Source organism: Staurois parvus, unplaced genomic scaffold, assembly GCF_062004578.1.
Source record: "Staurois parvus isolate SC_StPar_1 unplaced genomic scaffold, SC_StPar_1.0 ptg000187l, whole genome shotgun sequence".
In the NCBI taxonomy this organism is placed as follows: Eukaryota; Metazoa; Chordata; class Amphibia; order Anura; family Ranidae; genus Staurois; species Staurois parvus.
The window spans coordinates 7,816,225-7,837,557 of NW_028317983.1; the positions used below are offsets into that span (position 1 = coordinate 7,816,225).

The following is a 21,333-nucleotide window of genomic DNA, read 5'->3' on the forward strand; positions in this document are numbered from 1 at the left end:
ACAAATATGCGGCCTCACAGAACTGGGCTTTTTTCCGTGGGGCCGTATATTTACGTACCTGTCTTTCTGCTGGGAGCGAGCCACACAGCGCGCTCCCAGCACAAAGACCGCGGTGTCACTGAGAGCCCTGAGTCCCATTCTAACAACTGGGACCCGAGACTCCCAAATCCGGGTCACAGGATTGCTGTGATAGCCTCTGATTAGTTATCACAGTGATCAGTCACTGTACAGCCTGGCCCCCTTGTTTTTTATTTTTTTCCTCTCTATGAATGGAGGAGAGAGATACATTGTATTTTTCTAACCCCTGGCATAGAGGGAAAAAAAATAGTTTGTTAAAAAAAATAAATTTATTTTGAAAAAATAAAAGAAAAAATACCTAGATCAAGGTTTGATCTAGTTCAGTGCCAGGGTAAATGTTTGGGTCAAGGTCAGGGTCAAGATCAAAAGGTCATGGTCAAAGATCAGGTTTTGTTTTTTTAAATTGGTATCAGTGTCAGTGTGCTTTAGTGGGCTGTACTGTGGGTACAAACAACTAATAATATACACATATTATTATTATTATACAGTATTTATAAAGCGCCAATGGTTCGCTCAGCGCTGTACATTACAAAGGGGGACAGAACATGTGACAGAACAATACCAATACAATGCAAAACATGAGGGGATCGAGGGCCCTGCTCTTTTGAGCTTACAATCTAGGAGGGAGGGGATGGTGGCACAGGAGGAGATAGCTGTGGGGGATGGAGTGGTAGGAAGAGTGGAGGAGGTCTGCAAGTTAGCAGGGGGTGGGGTAGGCTTCCCTGAAGAGATGGGTTTTCAGGGTGCGCCTAAGGGAGAGGAGAGTAGGTGATAATCTGATGGGTTGGGGCAGGGAGTTCCAGAGGATGGGTGACACCCTGGAGAAGTCCTGGAGGCAGGCGTGGGAGGAGGAGACCAGGGAACTAGAGAGAAGGAGGTCTTGTGAGGAGCGGAGTGTGCGTGCTGGGCAGTACTTGGATATTAGGTCAGTGATGTAGTTCGGGGCAGTATGGTGGACAGCTTTGTACGTCAATGTTAGGATTTTGAATTTGATCCGTTGCGCAATCGGAAGCCAGTGGAGAGATTGGCAGAGGGGGGTGGCGGAGATGGAGCGGTTGGAAAGGTGAATGAGTCTGGCAGCCGTATTCAGGATCGACTGAAGCGGGGATAGCCAGCGGCGAGGCAGGCCAGTGAGGAGGCCATATAAGGTATCGTTGCGATTGTCAAGAGCTGGAAAATTTATTTTGAGTTGTTCTTAGGTTGGTAAGTTATGGTAGTAACAAGAAACACACAGCTACCGTATTTTTCGCCGTATAAGACACACTTTTTCTTCCCCAAAACTGGGGGGGAAATGTCAGTGCGTCTTATAGAGTGAATATGGAGTGGCCGGTCCGGTATTTCCACCGCGGCCGTGTCAGAATACCGGGCCGGCCGCTCAGCTCTGCAGCGGGACCTTACCTGTTCCTCTATCCAGCGGCGCGCTGTCTTCCCGGCTTCTGTAGTGTGGGCACTGGACATGACAGCCGGGTGCCAAGTGCGCATGCGCAAGAAGCGGTGCTTTTTGTGAATGGTAAGGCGGTACCTGGGACACATGACAGATCCCAGAAGCCGCCGGACCAATCACAAAGCGCAAGTGCTTCTCGCTCATGCGCACTGGGCACCCGGCTGTCATGCAGAGCACCATTACAGAAGCCGGGAAGACAGCACGCGGCTGGATCGAGGAACAGGTAAGCTCAAACTAAAACTCTGCGGAAGTAAGAGCGGGTACCTGTCAAATTCAGGTACCCGCTCCCCACCTCCCCAAAGGTCAGCAGTCATCTGTACTGTCCGCAGTCTCTGGTCATCTCCTGTGCTGTCCGCAGTCTCTGGTCATCCCTGTGCTGTCCGCAGTCTCTGGTCATCCCTGTGCTGTCCGCAGTCTCTGGTCATCCCTGTGCTGTCCGCAGTCTCTGGTCATCCCTGTGCTGTCCGCAGTCTCTGGTCATCTCCTGTACTGTGTCTGCAGTCCATTAGTTCAGAATTTTTTTTTCCTGTTTTCTGCCTCTAAAACCTAGGTACGTCTTATGGTCAGGTGCGTCTTATACGGCGAAAAATACGGTAAATTAAAAAAAAAGATTTTTTTATTTTTTTTTTTTATTTTGGGCCAGTTTTCCTTTTATAATAAAAAAAAACAAGCAATCAGGAGATATCCATTACCATTTACCACCAAATGAAAGCCCAATTGTCCTGAAACAAACGCGGTATAATTCACCTGGATGTACAAAGTAGTTGTGATGATATGTACGGTTTTACACATGTCAATGTTGCAAAATTGTGCTTAGATTTGTTTTACCCTTAGGCGTGAAGGGGTTAATATCATGTATTTTAAACGTATAGTCACCCTTTATTGTTCATAGCACTGTAAATGTCATCTTTGTCAAGATACTTGCAAATAGTCCAATATGTCTAAAGAAAGTGTGAGTATGTAAGGTTTCCTACTTGAGTACTAAAACAGATTATGTTATAGGTAGACCCATTTTGCATGCATTGTGGAATATTCTGGCAAGCGCACTGGAACTGGCGTAGATTTCTTCACGTGTCAGATATTTTGTGGCAGGTTTAACAGATTGACTTTAGAAAATGATACAAAAAGGTGCCAGTCCTCCAGCACATTGTGTGCATTCTGGTTTGTGATCAGTGCAAGGTCCAGTTTATACTCACAGCGGTTGGGTCCTTCCTATGAAGTACGGCTGCAGTGACTTGTTTGAAACCTCCAGGATAACTGGATAGAAAAAAAGAATGTTATAAATTTGTCCCCTGCAAGCATTCCATTTCTAGGCAGGAATATATAAAATTTACATAAATACCATACTTGCTTTATATTGCTGGATTTTTTGCAATTAAATGTTTTATTATGATATCTTCAAAAAAAGCAGTCAAGTCGTCTCTTGAAAAAGCTACAGTTGTCCCCTGATCTCTTTCCCTTGCCCACTGAAAAAGTTATCTGCTTCTTAAAGCTGAATTCCAGGAATTCAGCTGCTTTGTAAAAAGTAAAGGCACTCTAAGTTAAATCCAAGGAGGTGCATGACATTTCCAGGACTCATCTCTATTATTTATACCTGACAGGTTTATAGTACTCCTGGAAAACAGCTTACGCTGTATTTCTGGGAGCCTGATGCTGATCCTTCTGATCACTGCATCTTCAACAGTAGGGTCGCTGCAACTGCGATGCCCACCCCTCCCCTCCTCCTGCCCAGTCACAGAAGCTGTGGTATTATGTGAGCACATTCACAAAATACAAAGGCTTCTGTGAATGGCAGCAGAGGGAAGGGGCAGGCATAGCTGCTCTGTGTGCTGCCCTCCTCTTAGATCCCGAAGTGTCTCTCCAGCCCAGTAATAAACCTGTGAAGTGTAAACAATAGACATAACTCCTGGAGATGTCATGCATCAAGTTGGATTTAACTCATAGTGTGCCTTCGCTTCCTGGAATGCAGCTTCAAGTTGGCCATACACAGTTTGAATTTTTTTCGTTCAGCCTGCAGGCTAAAGAACAGTCTAATAGATTTCTCCATTCATGCTATATAAAAAAGATGTATACATTTATTACTGTGGCCATTGTATTCTAAAGCTGGCTGTACATAATTTTTTTTTTTTTTTTTTCAACTTGCGAGTTGAACAAAAGACAATGACTCGATTTCCCCATCCACAACAGCTCCTGCTACGTCAATGTATTCTGAAAGAGAGGAGACTTCCGCGGCAACCAGAATACACTGATCAGCACTGTCGGCTATAGCTGGCGGTGTTGACCGAAAGAAAATTTTCCAACAGGCTGGTTGTACACAAGTCAATCGATAGATCAATTTGTGTACAACCAGCCTGTCTGTCCATGCATGGATCAAAGTTTGGTCAGTTCCCAATGAACCAGCCAAACTTCAACCCATGTATGGCCGGCTTTACAGCCGACACTAGCAGCTGTCAGAATACCCAAACAGTGTGCATCTAATTGGGTTATAATTTCCCATTCAACTCCTTCAATTTGAGGGATGTTGAGCGAAAACGTGGCAATAGGGCCACCCATATAACAAATTTTATCCAGTTCTTCAAGAACTCACAAAAATTCTCAGAGTATGGCCAGCTTTTTCGATTTATGACCAGCTATCAACTGAAACAGACAATCAGAGAACAACAATGAGGAGAGGACATCTCTTGCTGCTTTCTAAGGATTACCTAGGCTGAACTTTAGACAGCCAACCAAATTTCTTGCCCTTTGTGTAACAGGTAGCCTTTAATTACTACATTCTATCCCAAAATAATTCCACAGCTGGTACGTTAATATATCGCCGCATGTAATCTTGGAAATGCATGTTAATTGAATAGGTGACACGTACCCAGTGTGCGAAGAGTAAACTTTCTGTTCCCACTTATTCCCAGAGAAGGCGATGTGCCGAGTGTTCTTCACTACAACGTGGTCTCCGCAGTCACCTGCACAAATCACAAAATCTGTTACAACAGAATGCAAATTCAGAAACTGTTGAATGTAACTTCTACGATCTATAAGATTCTTATGGATATGGAAGGTGCTTACCCCCCTCAGTTCCTGGAAAAATGGGAGCGGGAGTTGGGATCATAGTTGAACAAGCAACAGAGGAATAGTATATTTAAATTAGCACACGAGGTAACAAATATGAGCATGGTTGAAATGGATTATAAATGCATGGTTAGATGGTATATTACACCGAGTAAAGCACATAAACAACAAGTAGTTGTCTCACCTTTATGTTGAAGAGGAAGTGGGGAAAGGGGAACAATGGCACACATATGGTGGGAATGCCCGAAGAAACAAGATTACTGGGAGAGAATATTACAATATATCTAGGAGATATGTGGGATTACTGTACAGAGAGATCCATGGACTTGTCTATTTTATAAATTCGAACTTGAGGTAAAAATACATAAGAACAGGATATTATACCATCCAGTCAGTGCGGCTAAGGACTTGATTCCCAAAATTTGGCTTGCCCCAGATCCACCAAGTATGAGGGACTGGGTAAATAGGGTAGAAAATATCTTTAGGATTGAGGAGTTGTGTCATATTGAGGTGGATACAATTGAAAAACTTAGGAAAATGTGGAGTAGTTGGCTGGTGATCTTTAAAACATCTAAAACAGTGGTTCGCGACCCCTTTGGGGGTCGAACGACCCTTTCACAGGGGTCCCCTAAGACCATCAGAAAACACATATTTTCGATGTGTAAAGAGCAGCTACTGTGTAGAAAGCAGCTGCTGTGTTGAAAGCAGCTACTCTGTTAAAAGCAGCTACTGTGCTGCAAGCAGCAGTATTGGAGGTAAAACGACACTCATGAATTATAATTACTGGGTAAATAATTTTATGGTTGGGGGTCACAACAACATGAGGAACTGTATGAAAGGGTCACGGCATTAGGAAGGTTGAGAACCACTGATCTAAAAGATACCTAGAATTGGTTGGAATATAGGTGGATGAGCATTGGGGGGAGCTTTAATGGAGTGCCCGACAGAGAAAAGGAATACAGACATAGATAGATAATCAGGAGAAAGGTTAGGAACTAGGATAGTGGCGTGGATTAGGGACTGGAGGGAGGGTTGGAGATAAGATGATATGATGCAATTGGGAAGTACGGGTGTAGTTTTCTTGTTATTTGGGGGGGGTGTGTGTGTATTTGATGTTCTTTGTGTATAAAAAAATTTTTTTTATAAAAGCCACAACTCTGCTCCAAGCTACATCACCAACCTGGTCTCAAAATATCAACCAAACCGCTCTCTTCGATCCTCTGAAGATCTGCTCTCTAGTTCCCGTGTCACCTCCTCCCATGCTAGCCTCCAGGACTTCTCCCGAGCTTCTCCCATCCTATGGAACTCTCTACCCCAACCTCTCTGGTTGTCTCCTAATCTATCCACCTTTAGACAATCTCTGAAAACCTTTCTCTTTAAAGAAGCCTATCCTGCTTCTACCTAGTAAACCGCCATTTATTTCCTCCATCAGGTCATCCCCCCACAACTATTACCTTTTGTATCACTCAACCCTTCCTCCTAGATTGTAAGCTCTAACGAGCCGGGCCCTCTGTTTCCTCTTGTACCAAATTGTATTGTAACTGTAATGTCTACCTTCATTTTGTAAAGCGCTCTGCAAACTGTTGGCGATATAAATCCTGTATAATAATAATAATAAAAAATACATTAAAAAAAAAAGAGAAGATAATAATTTTTTTTTTTCCCAGAAAGTTTTGACCTTATCACAATTATCAAATCGCATGGCTCATGGGGTCCTCGGTCTTAAGCAGAGAATACATGTACAGTTTTTTTGTTCAGCCAGTGGGTTGAAACTAACAGAACCCCAGAAGCAGTAAGGATGCAGGGATGCTGTGCTATTATATTCTGACAGCGGGGAAGGGGGGTGGGCTATCCCATCAGAATACACAGATCAGTGTTGCAGCCATTGGCAGCTGCAGCTAGCCTCTCACAAGTATCAAAAACAGCAAAAGAAATCAGCAGATTCCTGTCCCTGCCATTTGTACTGGACAAACTCTCTGTACGAACTTAGCCCAATTCACATGAAATGAAGGTACACGCATTGCAATTTTTTTGTTTTTGACAGAGCCCCATGATTCAAGTATGAAGATACACGGCAATATTCTAGAATCCCAGAGCTTAGCTTTAAATCACTTTTGGCAGTGAGCGGAGTACAATAACTAGAAAGCATAAAACATGATGAACTGCGATGTGTAGATGTGTATTACCCCGAGACAAGCTGAACAGATTTGCCTGATGGCGATCTCCATTCTTATCATACCAGTAACAAGGCTGGGGAGGACTGAGGAGTTTAACTCTCAGATGTACAAATTGGCCAGTATTCTGATCCTACCACCCAACACAGATCTATGTACAACCAGACGTGGACCACATACAGCGAGAGATGTGTATCTATGGAATATGGGCACTTACTAAATGCCTATTATGTTCACACGCATTTGCTGCAGGGGAGATAGAAAAGGTTTAAAGGGAACCTGTCCTGGGAACAACATGCAGACTGCTGCTGCTGAACTTTTCTTTTAGAAAAGTTCTGTCTGACTGTCACTTTAACCCTCTGCCTTTAATATACTCAATCAGTCAACGACAATCATGCAAATAAAGAGAGTCTGGGAAAAGTCTAAATCCTTATCTGTCTGTGACTTGGGAAGTATTGAAGCCAGAAACAGCCAGGCAAGGAGCATCTTCAGAAAAAGGTCAGCAATGGAAGGTTTATGTAAAAACTCCAGCCAATCCTTTTTGGTTATATATAAAGTGGGAAAAGCTGTGTCAGCTTTTCATTGCCGTCTGTGTCTCTGATGAGAAGCTATACCCTTTTGCAGTGTCACAAGAACAGGAAGTGATAGAATGTCGCTGTAAAGGGGACAACCACTCCTCCTCAATGCTTGTCTTGGTGTCACCAGGGTAGGAAGTAAGGGGAAGTCTCCTCGTAGAGGTACATACTTATAAAAACTTGATAGAACTATGACTAAGACAATTGACTGTTAAAAGCCTAGACACTTGGGTCTAGGTCAGGGGTAGGCAACCTGCAGCTCTCTAGTTGTTGTGGAACTACATTTCCCACGAGGCATTGCAACATTACAAAACTGACAGTTACAGCTATGACTTGCAGAGGCATGATGGAACTTGTAGTCCTGCAACAGCTGGAGAGCCGCAGGTTGCCTACCTCTGGTCTAGGTTGATCTGAAACTGGTTGATCATCTAAAGCACATGTGCCAAACTGGTGGCCCCCCAGTTATTGCCAAACTACAAGTCCCATGAGGCATTGCAAGATTGACAGTTACAAGCATGACTCCCAAAGGCAGAGGCATGATGGGAATTGTAGTTTCACAACAGCTGGAGGGCCGCCAGTTTGACACCCGTGATCTAAAGTAAAGATAACTTTTTGGCATGTATTAAAGTGGTTGCAAACCTCAGACATGAAATATGAACAAGGCATATCCCTCTATAGTGTGTACTTTTCTCCATTCAGAGTACTAAGTGTAATTTCTGGCTGCTGTCCCATTCCTCTGCTATAAGCATGAGTCATTTCTGACAAGTTTTCCTGACACCAAGAGGAAAAAGGTGACAGGGGAGGGACCTTCAGCAGATTGACAGCCCCAGCTCTGTTCCTGTGTGCTGGGTGAAGGGAGTGTATCCCATCCCTCTTATCAGCTCTCAGAGCTCCCCTCATTTATATAACTTCAGCTCCCCGCCCCCTGCTTTTCAGAACCTGGAGATCCTATGTAAATTCTGCACTTTGAATGGATGTAGGGGAAAGACAGCTATAGACAAACAGGTACAACTTACGTAGGAGGATTTGTTTAATCTCTGTGTATCACTTGAGGCCAGTCACTTCACTGGGTATATGTGAGTGTTTAAAATCACTTTAAATTCATTTATGTCTAATCAATAAAATGGTGCAAAGAGTAAAGCTCTAAAGCTGTCCATACAGTTGGAGATTTCTAATAGCACAGATGGACAACCCCCTCCTCCTGCTGGTTTTTTGTATTCTGACAGCCAGGACCACCAGCTGTCAGAATACCTGAACAGTGCCTTCATCTGACAATTTTACAAGTTCCTTCCACAAAAGACAATTAAACTATCGAATCTGTTGATAGGGGTGGTGCCTGCAGGCCATACACTGCTCAAATTTTGGCTGGGCCAGCAGGAATCGGCTGAAATTTGGGCAAAGTAAGGATAGCTTAAAGGGTACGTTCACCTTTTCACAACAGATGAGCATTGTTGTACACTGTCACCAAATCCAACCCCCGTTCCCTGCTGCACTTATCTGAGTGGGTGATGAGCGGTCACTGCTCACACAGTTGGTGCATCAGTCTGGGCATTTGAACGCCCCATGATAGATCAGAGTGATTCTGATTGGTCAAAGTGGTCATGTGCCATTAAGTGACCAATGCACCGGCTGTGGAGGTATTGACAGCTAATCTCCCATGGAGGTAAGTGCAGCAGGGAGTGGGGGAGGGTGTAGGGCATTGGGTCACTAAGAGTACTTACACTTTAGGTGTGTAGTGCTTTAATAACTAATCAACATGAATCTAATGATGATCGGACATTAGTAAAGTCGATGCTTATCGGTTCCTGCGCTCATTCAGCACTAATGCTGCCAATATAAGTGGCAGGTTTTAGGCAATTTCAAACATTGTATAATTGCACTATAAAATATTAAGGACAATTTTAGGTTTGCTACTTCCACTAATAAAGTACCGGTAGTTATAAATGCAGAAAGTTTTTTTACCTTAAAGTGTTACTAAACCCCAGACCCTGCATTCACTATATCCTCACCCCCATACCCTGCATTCACTATATCCTCACCCCCATACCCTGCATTCACTATATCCGCTCTCCCCGGACCCTGCATTCACTATATCCGGTCTCCCCGGACCCTGCATTCACTATATCCGCTCTCCCCGGATCCTGCATTCACTATATCCAGTCTCCCCGGACCCTGCATTCACTATATCCGCTCTCCCAGGACCCTGCATTCACTATATCCTCACCCCCATACCCTGCATTCACTATATCCGCTCTCCCCGGACCCAGCATTCACTATATCCGGTCTCCCCGGACCCTGCATTCACTATATCCGCTCTCCCCGGACCCAGCATTCACTATATCCGGTCTCCCCGGACCCTGCATTCACTATATCCGCTCTCCCCGAACCCTGCATTCACTATATCCGGTCTCCCCGGACCCTGCATTCACTACATCCGCTCTCCCCGGACCCTGCATTCACTACATCCGCTCTCCCCGGACCCTGCATTCACTACATCCGCTCTCCCCGGACCCTGCATTCACTACATCCGCTCTCCCCGGACCCTGCATTCACTATACGTGGTCTCCCCGGACCCTGCATTCACTATATCCGCTCTCCCCGGACCCTGCATTCACTATATCCGCTCTCCCCGGACCCTGCATTCACTATATCCGCTCTCCCCGGACCCTGCATTCACTATATCCGCTCTCCCCGGACCCTGCATTCACTATATCCGCTCTCCCCGGACCCTGCATTCACTATATCCGCTCTCCCCGGACCCTGCATTCACTATATCCGCTCTCCCCGGACCCTGCATTCACTATATCCGCTCTCCCCGGACCCTGCATTCACTATATCCGCTCTCCCCGGACCCTGCATTCACTATATCCGCTCTCCCCGGACCCTGCATTCACTATATCCGCTCTCCCCGGACCCTGCATTCACTATATCCGCTCTCCCCGGACCCTGCATTCACTACAGTTGTGACCAAAATTATTCAACCCCCACTGAAATTGAGTGTTTTGGCCAGTTTGACATTGCTTTTGATCATTCAGTCATCTTGCTTACATTTACATTAAAGAGGCACTTGTAGGTCAGACAAATATAACATAACAGTTATAATGAAATAACCACAAATGTCTTTTCTGTGCTCACAGCATTATCAGTTTTATTCAACCCCCAAGTGACATTCAATCTTAGTACTTAGTACAGCATCCTTTTACAGTTATAACAGCTTTTAAACGTGAAGCATAGCTTGACACAAGTGTCTTGCAGCGATCTACGGGTATCTTCGCCCATTCTTCATGGGCAAAGGCCTCCAGTTCAGTCACATTCTTAGGCTTGCGCACTGCAACTGCTTTCTTTAAGTCCCACCAGAGGTTCTCAATCGGATTTAAGTCTGGTGACTGCGATGGCCACTCCAAAATGTTCCAGCCTTTCCTCTGCAACCATGCTCTAGTGGACTTGGAGGTATGCTTGGGATCATTGTCCTGTTGAAAGGTCCAACGTCTCCCAAGCCTCAGGTGTGTGACGGACTGCATCACGTTTCCATCCAATATCTCCTGGTACTGAAGAGAATTCATGGTACCTTGCACACGCTGAAGCTTCCCTGTACCTGCAGAAGCAAAACAGCCCCAAAGCATGATTGACCCTCCACCATGCTTCACAGTAGGCAAGGTGTTCTTTTCATCAAAGGCCTTGTTCTTCCTCCTCCAAACATAGCGTTGATCCATGGGCCCAAACAGTTCTAATTTTGTTTCATCAGTCCACAGAACACTATCCCACAACTTTTGTGGTTTGTCCACATGGCTTTTGGCATACTCTTCTTATTCTTTGGAGACAGCAAGGGGGTACGCCTGGGAGTTCTGGCACGGAGGCCTTCATTACGCAGTGTGCGTCTTATTGTCTGGGCTGAAACTTCTGTACCCACATCTGACAAATCTTTTCTCAGTTCCTCAGCAGTCACACGGGGACTTCTCTCCACTCTACGCTTCAGGTAGCGCACAGCAGTCGAAGTCAGCATCTTCTTTCTGCCACGACCAGGTAGCGTTTCAACAGTGCCCTTTGCCTTGAATTTGCGAATGATGCTTCCTAAGGTGTCTCTTGGTATGTTTAACATCTTTGCAATCTTCTTATAGCCATTGCCCTTCCTGTGAAGAGAAATCACCTCTTCTCTTGTCTTCCTGGACCATTCTCTTGCCTTCACCATGTTTGTAACCACACCAGTAAATGTCTAGAAGGAGCTGAGTATCACAGTCATTTTAAAGCTGCCTAATTGGTGCTTATTATGCTTGATTGCTGCTCGGTGACATCCACAGGTGTTTTCAATACCTGATGGAAAGCACCTGTATGAACCTCTGTTCTTCAGAGTGGTAGTCTTTAAGGGGTTGAATAATTGTGGCAATGAAGAAACCACATAAGAACCATTTACTACTGTATTACATAAACAATTGATGTCATTTTAGTTGCATTTGGGTAGTTACAACGTCCTTGTAGGATTTGATTCTGAATACAATTCCAAATGTACACTATAGTCCCTAAACCCCTTTACAGCATTGGGGGTTGAATAATTTTGGTCACAACTGTATATCCGCTCTCCCCGGACCCTGCATTCACTATATCCGCTCTCCCCGGACCCTGCATTCACTATATCCGCTCTCCCCGGACCCTGCATTCACTATATCCGCTCTCCCCGGACCCTGCATTCACTATATGCGGTCTTCCCGGACCCTGCATTCACTATATGCGGTCTTCCCGGACCCTGCATTCACTATATCCGGTCTTCCCGGACCCTGCATTCACTATATCCGGTCTTCCCGGACCCTGCATTCACTATATCCGGTCTTCCCGGACCCTGCATTCACTATATCCGGTCTCCCCGGACCCTGCATTCACTATATCCGGTCTCCCCGGACCCTGCATTCACTATATCCGGTCTCCCCGGACCCTGCATTCACTATATCCGGTCTCCCCGGACCCTGCATTCACTATATCCGGTCTCCCCGGACCCTGCATTCACTATATCCGGTCTCCCCGGACCCTGCATTCACTATATCCGGTCTCCCCGGACCCTGCATTCACTATATCCGGTCTCCCCGGACCCTGCATTCACTATATCCGGTCTCCCCGGACCCTGCATTCACTATATCCGGTCTCCCCGGACCCTGCATTCACTATATCAGGTCTCCCCGGACCCTGCATTCACTATATCTGGTCTCCCCGGACCCTGCATTCACTATATCCGGTCTCCCCGGACCCTGCATTCACTATATCCGGTCTCCCCGGACCCTGCATTCACTATATCCGGTCTCCCTGGACCCTGCATTCACTGCATCTGGTCTCCCTGGACCCTGCATTCACTGCATCTGGTCTTCCACAGTACACAGAACATGGAAATGCAATTATTTTACTAAGTATAAACTGCTAAATACCTTTAGCAGCTAGAGCAGTCTTGCGACTTCTATCAGTGTTCAGCTAAGCACTGGTTAAAGCTTGTAGGAGGAGTTTTCTTTCTGCTGTAGGAGGATGCAGAACCCCTGACCAGTGTCTGGACAACGCTTATTGGCCCTGTGATGATCACATGCACTCTCCCAAGGAAAAAAAAAAAAAAAACCTCTCTAGCAATACACACTAAACTGAGCATGTGCATGTGTCTACAGGTTCAGTCTGACTTATCAGGAGATAAGATGTGAACAATTGAATAAGGGGAGGGGCAGAGAAAACAGGAAACGGCCTTTTTACACAATGCAGAGGATTAACCCCTTCAGTTCCACAGTGAGTATAACAAGCATACTTTACTGCATCTACAGACTGATTTTGCCTTTAAAAAAAGTCCAGGATTCTTTCCTAGATACACAGAATATAACTGATTATTATACAGTATTTATATAGCGCCAACAGTTTGTGCAGCACTTTACATAATAAAGGCAGACATTACAGTTACAATACAATTTGGCACAAGAGGAAACAGAGGGCCCTGATCATCAGAGCTTACAATCTAGAGTTACAATTTGGATACTAATATTTATAGGTAAAGTTGATCCAGGGAATATCCGATTGCCTCTCAGGGGGATCAGGAAGGAAATACTTTTTTCCCTGCAGAAGCAAATTGGATCATGCTTTGCTGGTGTTTTTTTGCCTTCCTCTGGATCAACTCTGGGTATAGGATTATGGCTTTTTTTTTTTTTAATGGTTGAACTGGATGGACTTTTGTCTTTTTTTCAACCAGACTAACTATGTACTATTGTGGGTTTAATAACACTTTAATGCATTCTCTGTATTAAGGTAAAAAACTTGCAGCATGCAGCTCGCCTCAGGCCCACCTTATAATTTCCTGAGCCCAATCTTGATTCAGTGTTGTACATGAGAGCACAGGCTCTCCCGTCTCTCTCCCTACTCATTGGCTCAGATGCAGCAGCGGGAGCCACTGGCTACTGTCAATCACAGCAAGTGAGGAGCGAGTGGGGGACAGGGCTGAGCCCCGCTCTGTGTGTCTTATAGACACACAGGGTGGGGCTTGAGAGCGAGCATGCAAGAGTGCCCCCACAGCAAGTGGCTTACTATAGGGGCACTTGGCGGAGGGGAGGAGCCAGGATTTCTGGCGGGAGACCCGAGAAGAGGAGGATTGGGTTACTCTGTGCAAAACTATTACACAGAGCAGGTATGTATGACATGTTTGTTATTTTTTAAAAAAATACAAATTTAAACCTTTACTTTAAAGCAGAACTTCAAGCTATTTTTTTTTAATATTGTGTGGAATAAAAAAAAAAGTTTACCTCCTTTACATACAATAAAAGTTAGGTAAAAACACTCCAACTTGTGCCTTCCAAACCACTTGTGTGCTTAGCAATGTGGTGTGTCTTATACAGGGTGCGGCAACATAACTTCCTTTTTTTAAAACGCAATAAAATTCATTTTATGAATCAGAATAGTTTTTATTGTCTTTAATAATGTAGGTACATATCTAAAGTTCTGTTTTACACAGTTTTGAAAATCATATCAGGTAGGTGACGCCCCCCATTGTCCATACACTGAATAAGCCGATTTCTGGCAGTTTTCATGACCCTTACCAGAATAGCAGCGGGTATGTTGGCAATTTCTGCGCGGATGTTGGCCTTCAGGTCTTGTAGGGTCCTTGGACGGTTTACATAAACGCGGGATTTCAAAAAACCCCACAAAAAAAAGTCGCAAGGGGCCAAATCGGGGGAGCGGGCTGGCCACTCCAAATCGCCCCTTATTGAGATGAGGCGCTCCGGGAAGTGTTCCCTTAAAACAGCCATTGATGCTCTTGAAGTGTGAGCCGTTGCTCCGTCCTGTTGGAACCAAATGTCTCCTAAGTCCAATTCATCAAGTCGTGGAAAAACAAATTCCTCCAACATGTTCACATACCGGTCTGAATTCACTGTGACCTCATTTTCTTCAAAGAACCAGGGACCAATAATCCCAGCTGAGGCAACTGCACACCACACTGTGACTTTAGATGAATGCAAAGGCCTTTGATGCAATTCTCGAGGATTGGTGTCGGCCCAGTAGCGCATGTTCTGTTTGTTGACGCATCCAGTCAAGTGAAAATGGGCTTCATCACTGTAAAAAACAATTGCGTCCTTAGGGACGTTTTCGAGTACTGCCTCACATGTGTTCCTCCGAGAATTGAAGTCGCGTTCGGAGAGTTCCTGCACAAATCGCCAACTTGTACGGATGGTAATGAAAGTCATCGTGAAGAATTCACTTCACTGAACGATCCGAAAGTCCAAGGGCAGACGCATGTTTGCGCACAGAACGCTGCGGGGATCGCAAGATTGAAGCTCTCACTGCTTCGATGTTCTCAGGTGATCTGATGGGTTGAGGGACTCCAGCTCTTCGTCTTGTCGTACTCGCGGTTTGTCTGAACGTAGTGACCCACGTAACAATTGATTTCCGGTCCGGGACATGGCCCAACGGGGCTACATTGAAGCGATGTCGGAAGGCGCGTTGGGTTGCAATCACAGAAAATCCGTTCGAAAAGTAGGCCTCTACGGCAAATGCACGCTGCTCACTGTTCCAACGCATGATGATGACTGACCTGGAAGAGAACAAAAACTTTAGAACTACGCCTGTCGCCTGAGACCACTCCCGCCCCGCTATGGCCGCTACAGCCTGAATGGCACGCATTTCAAAAAAGGAAGTTATGTTGCTGCACCCTGTATAATAAAAGTCATCTTTCTAGATGTCGGTGCCAATACTGGAAACATTCCTGGAATTTGTTTTCCAGGACACCATACAGTATCTTTGCCGCGTCATCCTGGATGTCTGGAATGTCATCAAATCTCTGTCCTTTTAAGACATTTTGTTCAATTCTGGAAACAGCCAAAAATCGCAGGGTGCCAAGTCAGGGGAATAAGGTGGTTGGCCAAGTTTCAGAATGGATTTCTGGGCCAAGAACTTGAACACTTAATGTATCATGCGCAGAAGCATTGTTGTGGTGGAGAATCCAGTTTGTCAGGCCAGAGTTCTGGTCTTTTCCTCAGAACAGATTCTCATAACCTTTTCATTTTCCACATTTGCATCTATCCTTTGTGTTTTTGGCTGCCCACTTCTTGTTGTCATCGTTGACACCTTCCTGTCCTTTCTTAAACCGCCTGTGCTATTTAAAAACACTTGATTTTTGGCTAAATGGTTAGCACTTCCGCCTGGCAGTACTAGGGTCGTTGGTTCGAATCGCAGCCACGGCACCACCTGTCTGGAGCTTGCATGTTCTCCCTGTGCCTGCTTGGGTTTCCTCCGGGTACTCCAGTTTCCTCTCACACTCCAAAGACATGCTGGTAGGTTAATTGGATCCTGTCTAAATTGGCCCTAATATGTGTATGTATGTATGTTAGGGACCTTCGATTGTACGCCCCTTGAGGGTTAGGGACTGATGTGAATGTACAATATGTATGTAAAGCGCTGTGTAAATTGACGGCGCTATATAAGTACCTGAAATAAATAGATTTCTTCACTGAATCTTTACCATAAGCCTGTTGTAACAGAGCTAAAGTTTCACTCGCACTTTGGCCAATTCTTAATTCAACACCATGTGGCACATTCACTGAATACATATATAAAATCACACTTAGTAGGTTATATTGGTTAAGCAGTGGAGGTTGTGTCTAGATTACCACAATACAGCCACGTGACCATAATTTCTGAATTTTGTTTGGACATCCCTATGCTGAGAGGTTCATTTTTCCCTGGCAGAAATATCACTGACTGCTCGTTTCCATTGCAGAAATGATGGAAGGAGAGGAGAGAACCATTTCTGGGCCACCAGTCTGCATGCTAAAAAATAGTAAAACGCATTACCAATCATTTGAGTGTTAGAGGCAACAACCCTTCTGCTGTGATGCTCAAAAGGAAAATCCATTAGGATCTGTTAGGATCCATTGATAGACTGGAAGAACAGACCGTTAGTTGTCTGAAAAATAGACAACCAATACCTAAAAAGGTTTAGGGTACCTCCAAAATATATGAATTAAAACATTGCCCATACATCTAGGACAGACGGGGGATGTTACCCACCCCCATGAATACAATTTTTTCGGGGTATGCTAGGTACTGTGAATTATAAACAATTGTGTGAGTTTTTAAGGTACAACTAGAGAAAGTATGGAAAGAGCTTCTAGGGCTTCAGTCCACTGCTTGTCATCAAGGTGGCATAGTCAGGGGTCAGGTTCAGAGACCAGTAGTTATAGCAGAAGACAGGCTTCCACTGACCAGCACGATAAGTATACAACAAGGTCCCCCTGGCAGATGGTGTGGGTTTCAAGGACTAATGTGTATTCACCAGAGCTCCTGATGGTGGAGATAGGTGTTGCTGCGTGTTAGTACTAGGCTGCGTTCCTCAGGATCACCCAAACAGGAGGTGAGCAAGCAGGGACCTACTAACAGATATAGCAGGTAGGGATCAAGCAGAAGAATAGTCAGTAATCAAGCCAAAAGTTCAGTAACAAGTGGTTGCAGGTTGGGATCAAGCAGAAACGTAGTTGAGGAACATGTCAAAGGTTGGTAATGAGTGTAGGGTGGCCACCTCATCCCTTTAAAACTGAACACCTAATTATAACACAAGATCTGAGGCTAACTGAATGAGGATAAGAACCAAGTAAGTTTAATTACAACCTTAATCAGCCACAGAACCAGGGTAATTAACATGTGTTCAGTTCTAAAGGGATGAGGTGACAATCCTAAATGAGCGGTAGAGAAATACAGACAGCGGCAGGAGTGACAAGAGCCAAAGATATAGGGTCTGGGAATTAAAGTACCATTTCAGTCTTTGCAGATGACACCAAGCTGTGCAGTGGAATAACGTCTTTACAGGATGTCTGCAATGTACAAGCCGACCTCAATGCACCGTTTAATTGGACAGATAATGTTTAATGTTGATAAATGTAAGGTTCTGCACTTGAGGGCTAAGAATATGCATTCATCATACATACTAGGGAAGTACAAGTGGGGGAGTCAATGGTGGAGAAGGATCTGGGTGTTCTGATAGATCAAAAGCTTAATAATGGCATGCAATGCCAAGCTGCAGCTTCCAAAGCGAGCAAAATCCTCTCTTGTACTTAGAGAGGTATAGACTCCATAGAGAGAGATATCATATTACCCCGATACAAATCATTAGTAAGACCTCATCTGGAATATGCAGTTCAGTTTTAGGCACCAATTCACAAAAAGAACATTGGGGAACTGGAGAAAGTGCAGTGAAGGGCAACCAAACTGATAAGAGGTATGGAGGAGCTCAGCTATGAGGAATGATTAGAGGAACTGAATTTTTTCTCTCTTGAGAAGAGGAGATTAAGGGGGCATATGATCTCCATGTATAATACATAAGGGGGATATGATCTCCATGTATAATACATAAGGGGGGATATGATCTCCATGTATAATACATAAGGGGGATATGATCTCCATGTATAATACATAAGGGGGGATATGATCTCCATGTATAATACATAAGGGGGGATATGATCACCATGTATAATACATAAGGGGGATATGATATCCATGTATAATACATAAGGGGGGATATGATCTCCACGTATAATACATAAGGGGAGGATATGATCTCCATGTATAATACATAAGGGGGGATATGATCACCATGTATAATACATAAGGGGGGATATGATCTCCATGTATAATACATAAGGGGGGATATGATCACCATGTATAATACATAAGGGGGGATATGATCACCATGTATAATACATAAGGGGGATATGATATCCATGTATAATACATAAGGGGGGATATGATCACCATGTATAATACATAAGGGGGGATATGATCTCCATGTATAATACATAAGGGGGATATGATCTCCATGTATAATACATAAGGGGGATATGATCTCCATGTATAATACATAAGGGGGATATGATCTCCATGTATAATACATAAGGGGGGGATATGATCTCCATGTATAATACATAAGGGGGGATATGATCACCATGTATAATACATAAGGGGGGATATGATCTCCATGTATAACACATAAGGGGGGATATGATCTCCATGTATATTACATAAGGGGGGTTATGATCTCCATGTATAATACATAAGGGGGATATGATCACCATGTATAATACATAAGGGGGGGATATGATCACCATGTATAATACATAAGGGGGGGATATGATCACCATGTATAATACATAAGGGGGGATATGATCACCATGTATAATACATAAGGGGGGATATGATCACCATATATAATACATAAGGGGGGATATGATCTCCATGTATAATACATAAGGGGGGATATGATCTCCATGTATAATACATAAGGGGGATATGATCTCCATGTATAATACATAAGGGGGGGGATATGATCTCCATGTATAATACATAAGGGGGGATATGATCTCCATGTATAATACATAAGGGGGGATATGATCTCCATGTATAATACATAAGGGGGGATATGATCTCCATGTATAATACATAAGGGGGGATATGATCTCCATGTATAATACATCAGTGGTTCATATAGTGAACTCGGTGTAGAGATATTCACCCTGAGGTCATCACAGAGGACAAGGGGGCACTCTTTACATCTGAAGGAAAAGAGATTTCATCTCCAAATACAGAAATGTTTCTTCACAGTAAGAGTGGTGAAAATGTGGAATAGACTCCCTCAAGAGCTGGTTCTGGCCAGATCAGTAGACTGCTTCAAAAAAGAAAAAAAAATAAGCCTGGATTCTTTAGTAAATGCACAAAATATAACTGGATACGAACATTCATAGGCAAGGTTGATTCAGGGAATATCCGATTGCCTCTCGGGGGATCAGGAAGGAATTTTTCCCCTGCTGGAGCAAACTGGATCAAGCTTTGCTGGTTTTTTTTTTTTTTGCCTTCCTCTCGATCAACTGTGGGTATAGGATTGTATAATTGTTTTTCCTTTTTATAGATTGAACTAGATGGACTTTTTTTTCAACCAGACTAACGACGTAACTATATTGGCTGGAGAGAGCACAATCAAAATGCAAAGGCATGGCTTAAATAGGAAGTTCATGGGAGGAGCAAAGAATCCAAGGTTCACCAGAAACAAGGTTTAAGGCAAAACTACCCAAGGAATTGTCCAGGGAGCTGCCCAGCATCTCAGGTGGCTCAACAAGAACAGATACTGACAGACACAGCAGAGGTTGCAAGTTCAGATCCGGGTCCTGACACAATATGTCCTAGATCTTGTCTCCAACCCTCACCGCAATGCAGCTGAATCTTAGAGCAGGATGCTATCAGTAGGGCAGAGTAAAGATCACCCATCAATTCTTTTTTGGTCATGTTTGCAGAGGCCACAATTTGTTATAAGTTATAAAATAAAGGGGCAGTACAAGATTGCATCTGCAAGGCATGTCAGAGTTGCAGGTATTGGAAAAAAAAAGTGTTTAGTCAATATTGCTCCAACAAAGACTGGAAAGATAGGAGAACATTATTACGATACAGTTGGTGGATGAAAACGATGAAAGATATGCAATTTTAATTTGATCTGTTACCTCATACACATACCATTATATGTACACTTTAAATCAACCCCAATGGCTCTACTTGGTAGGATTCATTCAACCATGACCAGAGAATTGCAGGGTTGCAGATATACGGTAAGGGCAAATCCGACAGGAATATGTAGAGGCGACCTCGACCCCAGGAATACGGAGTCACGCTATACCTCGAGCACAGCACTTCATAACTTTTAGCAGCTGCCACTCAAATATTTAGCACTGACAGCTATACTGCAAAGGTCTGCCAAGCTTTTGGAATACAAGTCCAAACTTTTTCCCCCAATCCTTCAAACTCCGAAACATGAAGCATCAAACACACACATAGTGTGAGCCTTTCCACACTTCTACATAGAATCGCACCACAGAATTGTACGTCAATGATTCACCGATGCAATCCATCAGCAGCGAAAATGTCAGTTGTTTACAGACGCTCCAACAAGTACCTTACCGCCCAGGCCTTGCGGTTAGTCATCGCCTCGTATAGACGACCACAAATTAAGGTCGACATTAGCTTGGAGATTTTTTTTAAATAACTGCATGTTGTATCCTCTTTATCGTGGTTGTCATCGGAAGCTATGTCTACACATGATGTAGTGATGATTTATGCTGGTCTTTTTGTAATCTGTCATATATACCATGATGTAAGGGGGGACACCAGTCTGATAGTGTGACCCCTGCTGTCAATTTTCGGAAAGAAAAAAACCTCCAAGGGCTATTTTGTGTTTTGAGGTGCATTAATGTTTTATGTCGCATGGAAACGGTGTTGTGTTAAGGCAGACCCTATGATGCATTGGTGGGCACTGCAAAGCATGTGTTACTTTAGTGCGCTGGAGTGCCATTCAAAATGAATGTAACCTGCATTGCCACGTACTGCACACATTACTACAACACAAAGATGTAAATGAGCCCCAGAGGAAGCCTGAACTAAGCAAGCATGGTTGCTGACTCTTCTTCTTCTGGGAATGTCAATTCCTTGCCTGGCAGATCTACATCACAATGGGCCT

General features: G+C 44.2%; 1 protein-coding gene across 1 annotated transcript in view; it reads right to left on the reverse strand.

Annotated features, from left to right (window-relative positions):
* The window catches only part of MRPL13 (mitochondrial ribosomal protein L13), a 110,953-nt gene that overhangs the window by 66,718 nt on the left and 22,902 nt on the right, over window positions 1-21,333 (reverse strand). Inside the window, exons 3-4 of the mRNA XM_089677545.1 lie at window positions 4,386-4,479; window positions 2,719-2,779 (exon numbers count right to left, since the gene is read on the reverse strand). Coding sequence (XP_089533671.1) covers window positions 2,719-2,779; window positions 4,386-4,479 — 155 coding nt within the window. The remainder of the gene's footprint in view (window positions 1-2,718; window positions 2,780-4,385; window positions 4,480-21,333) is intronic.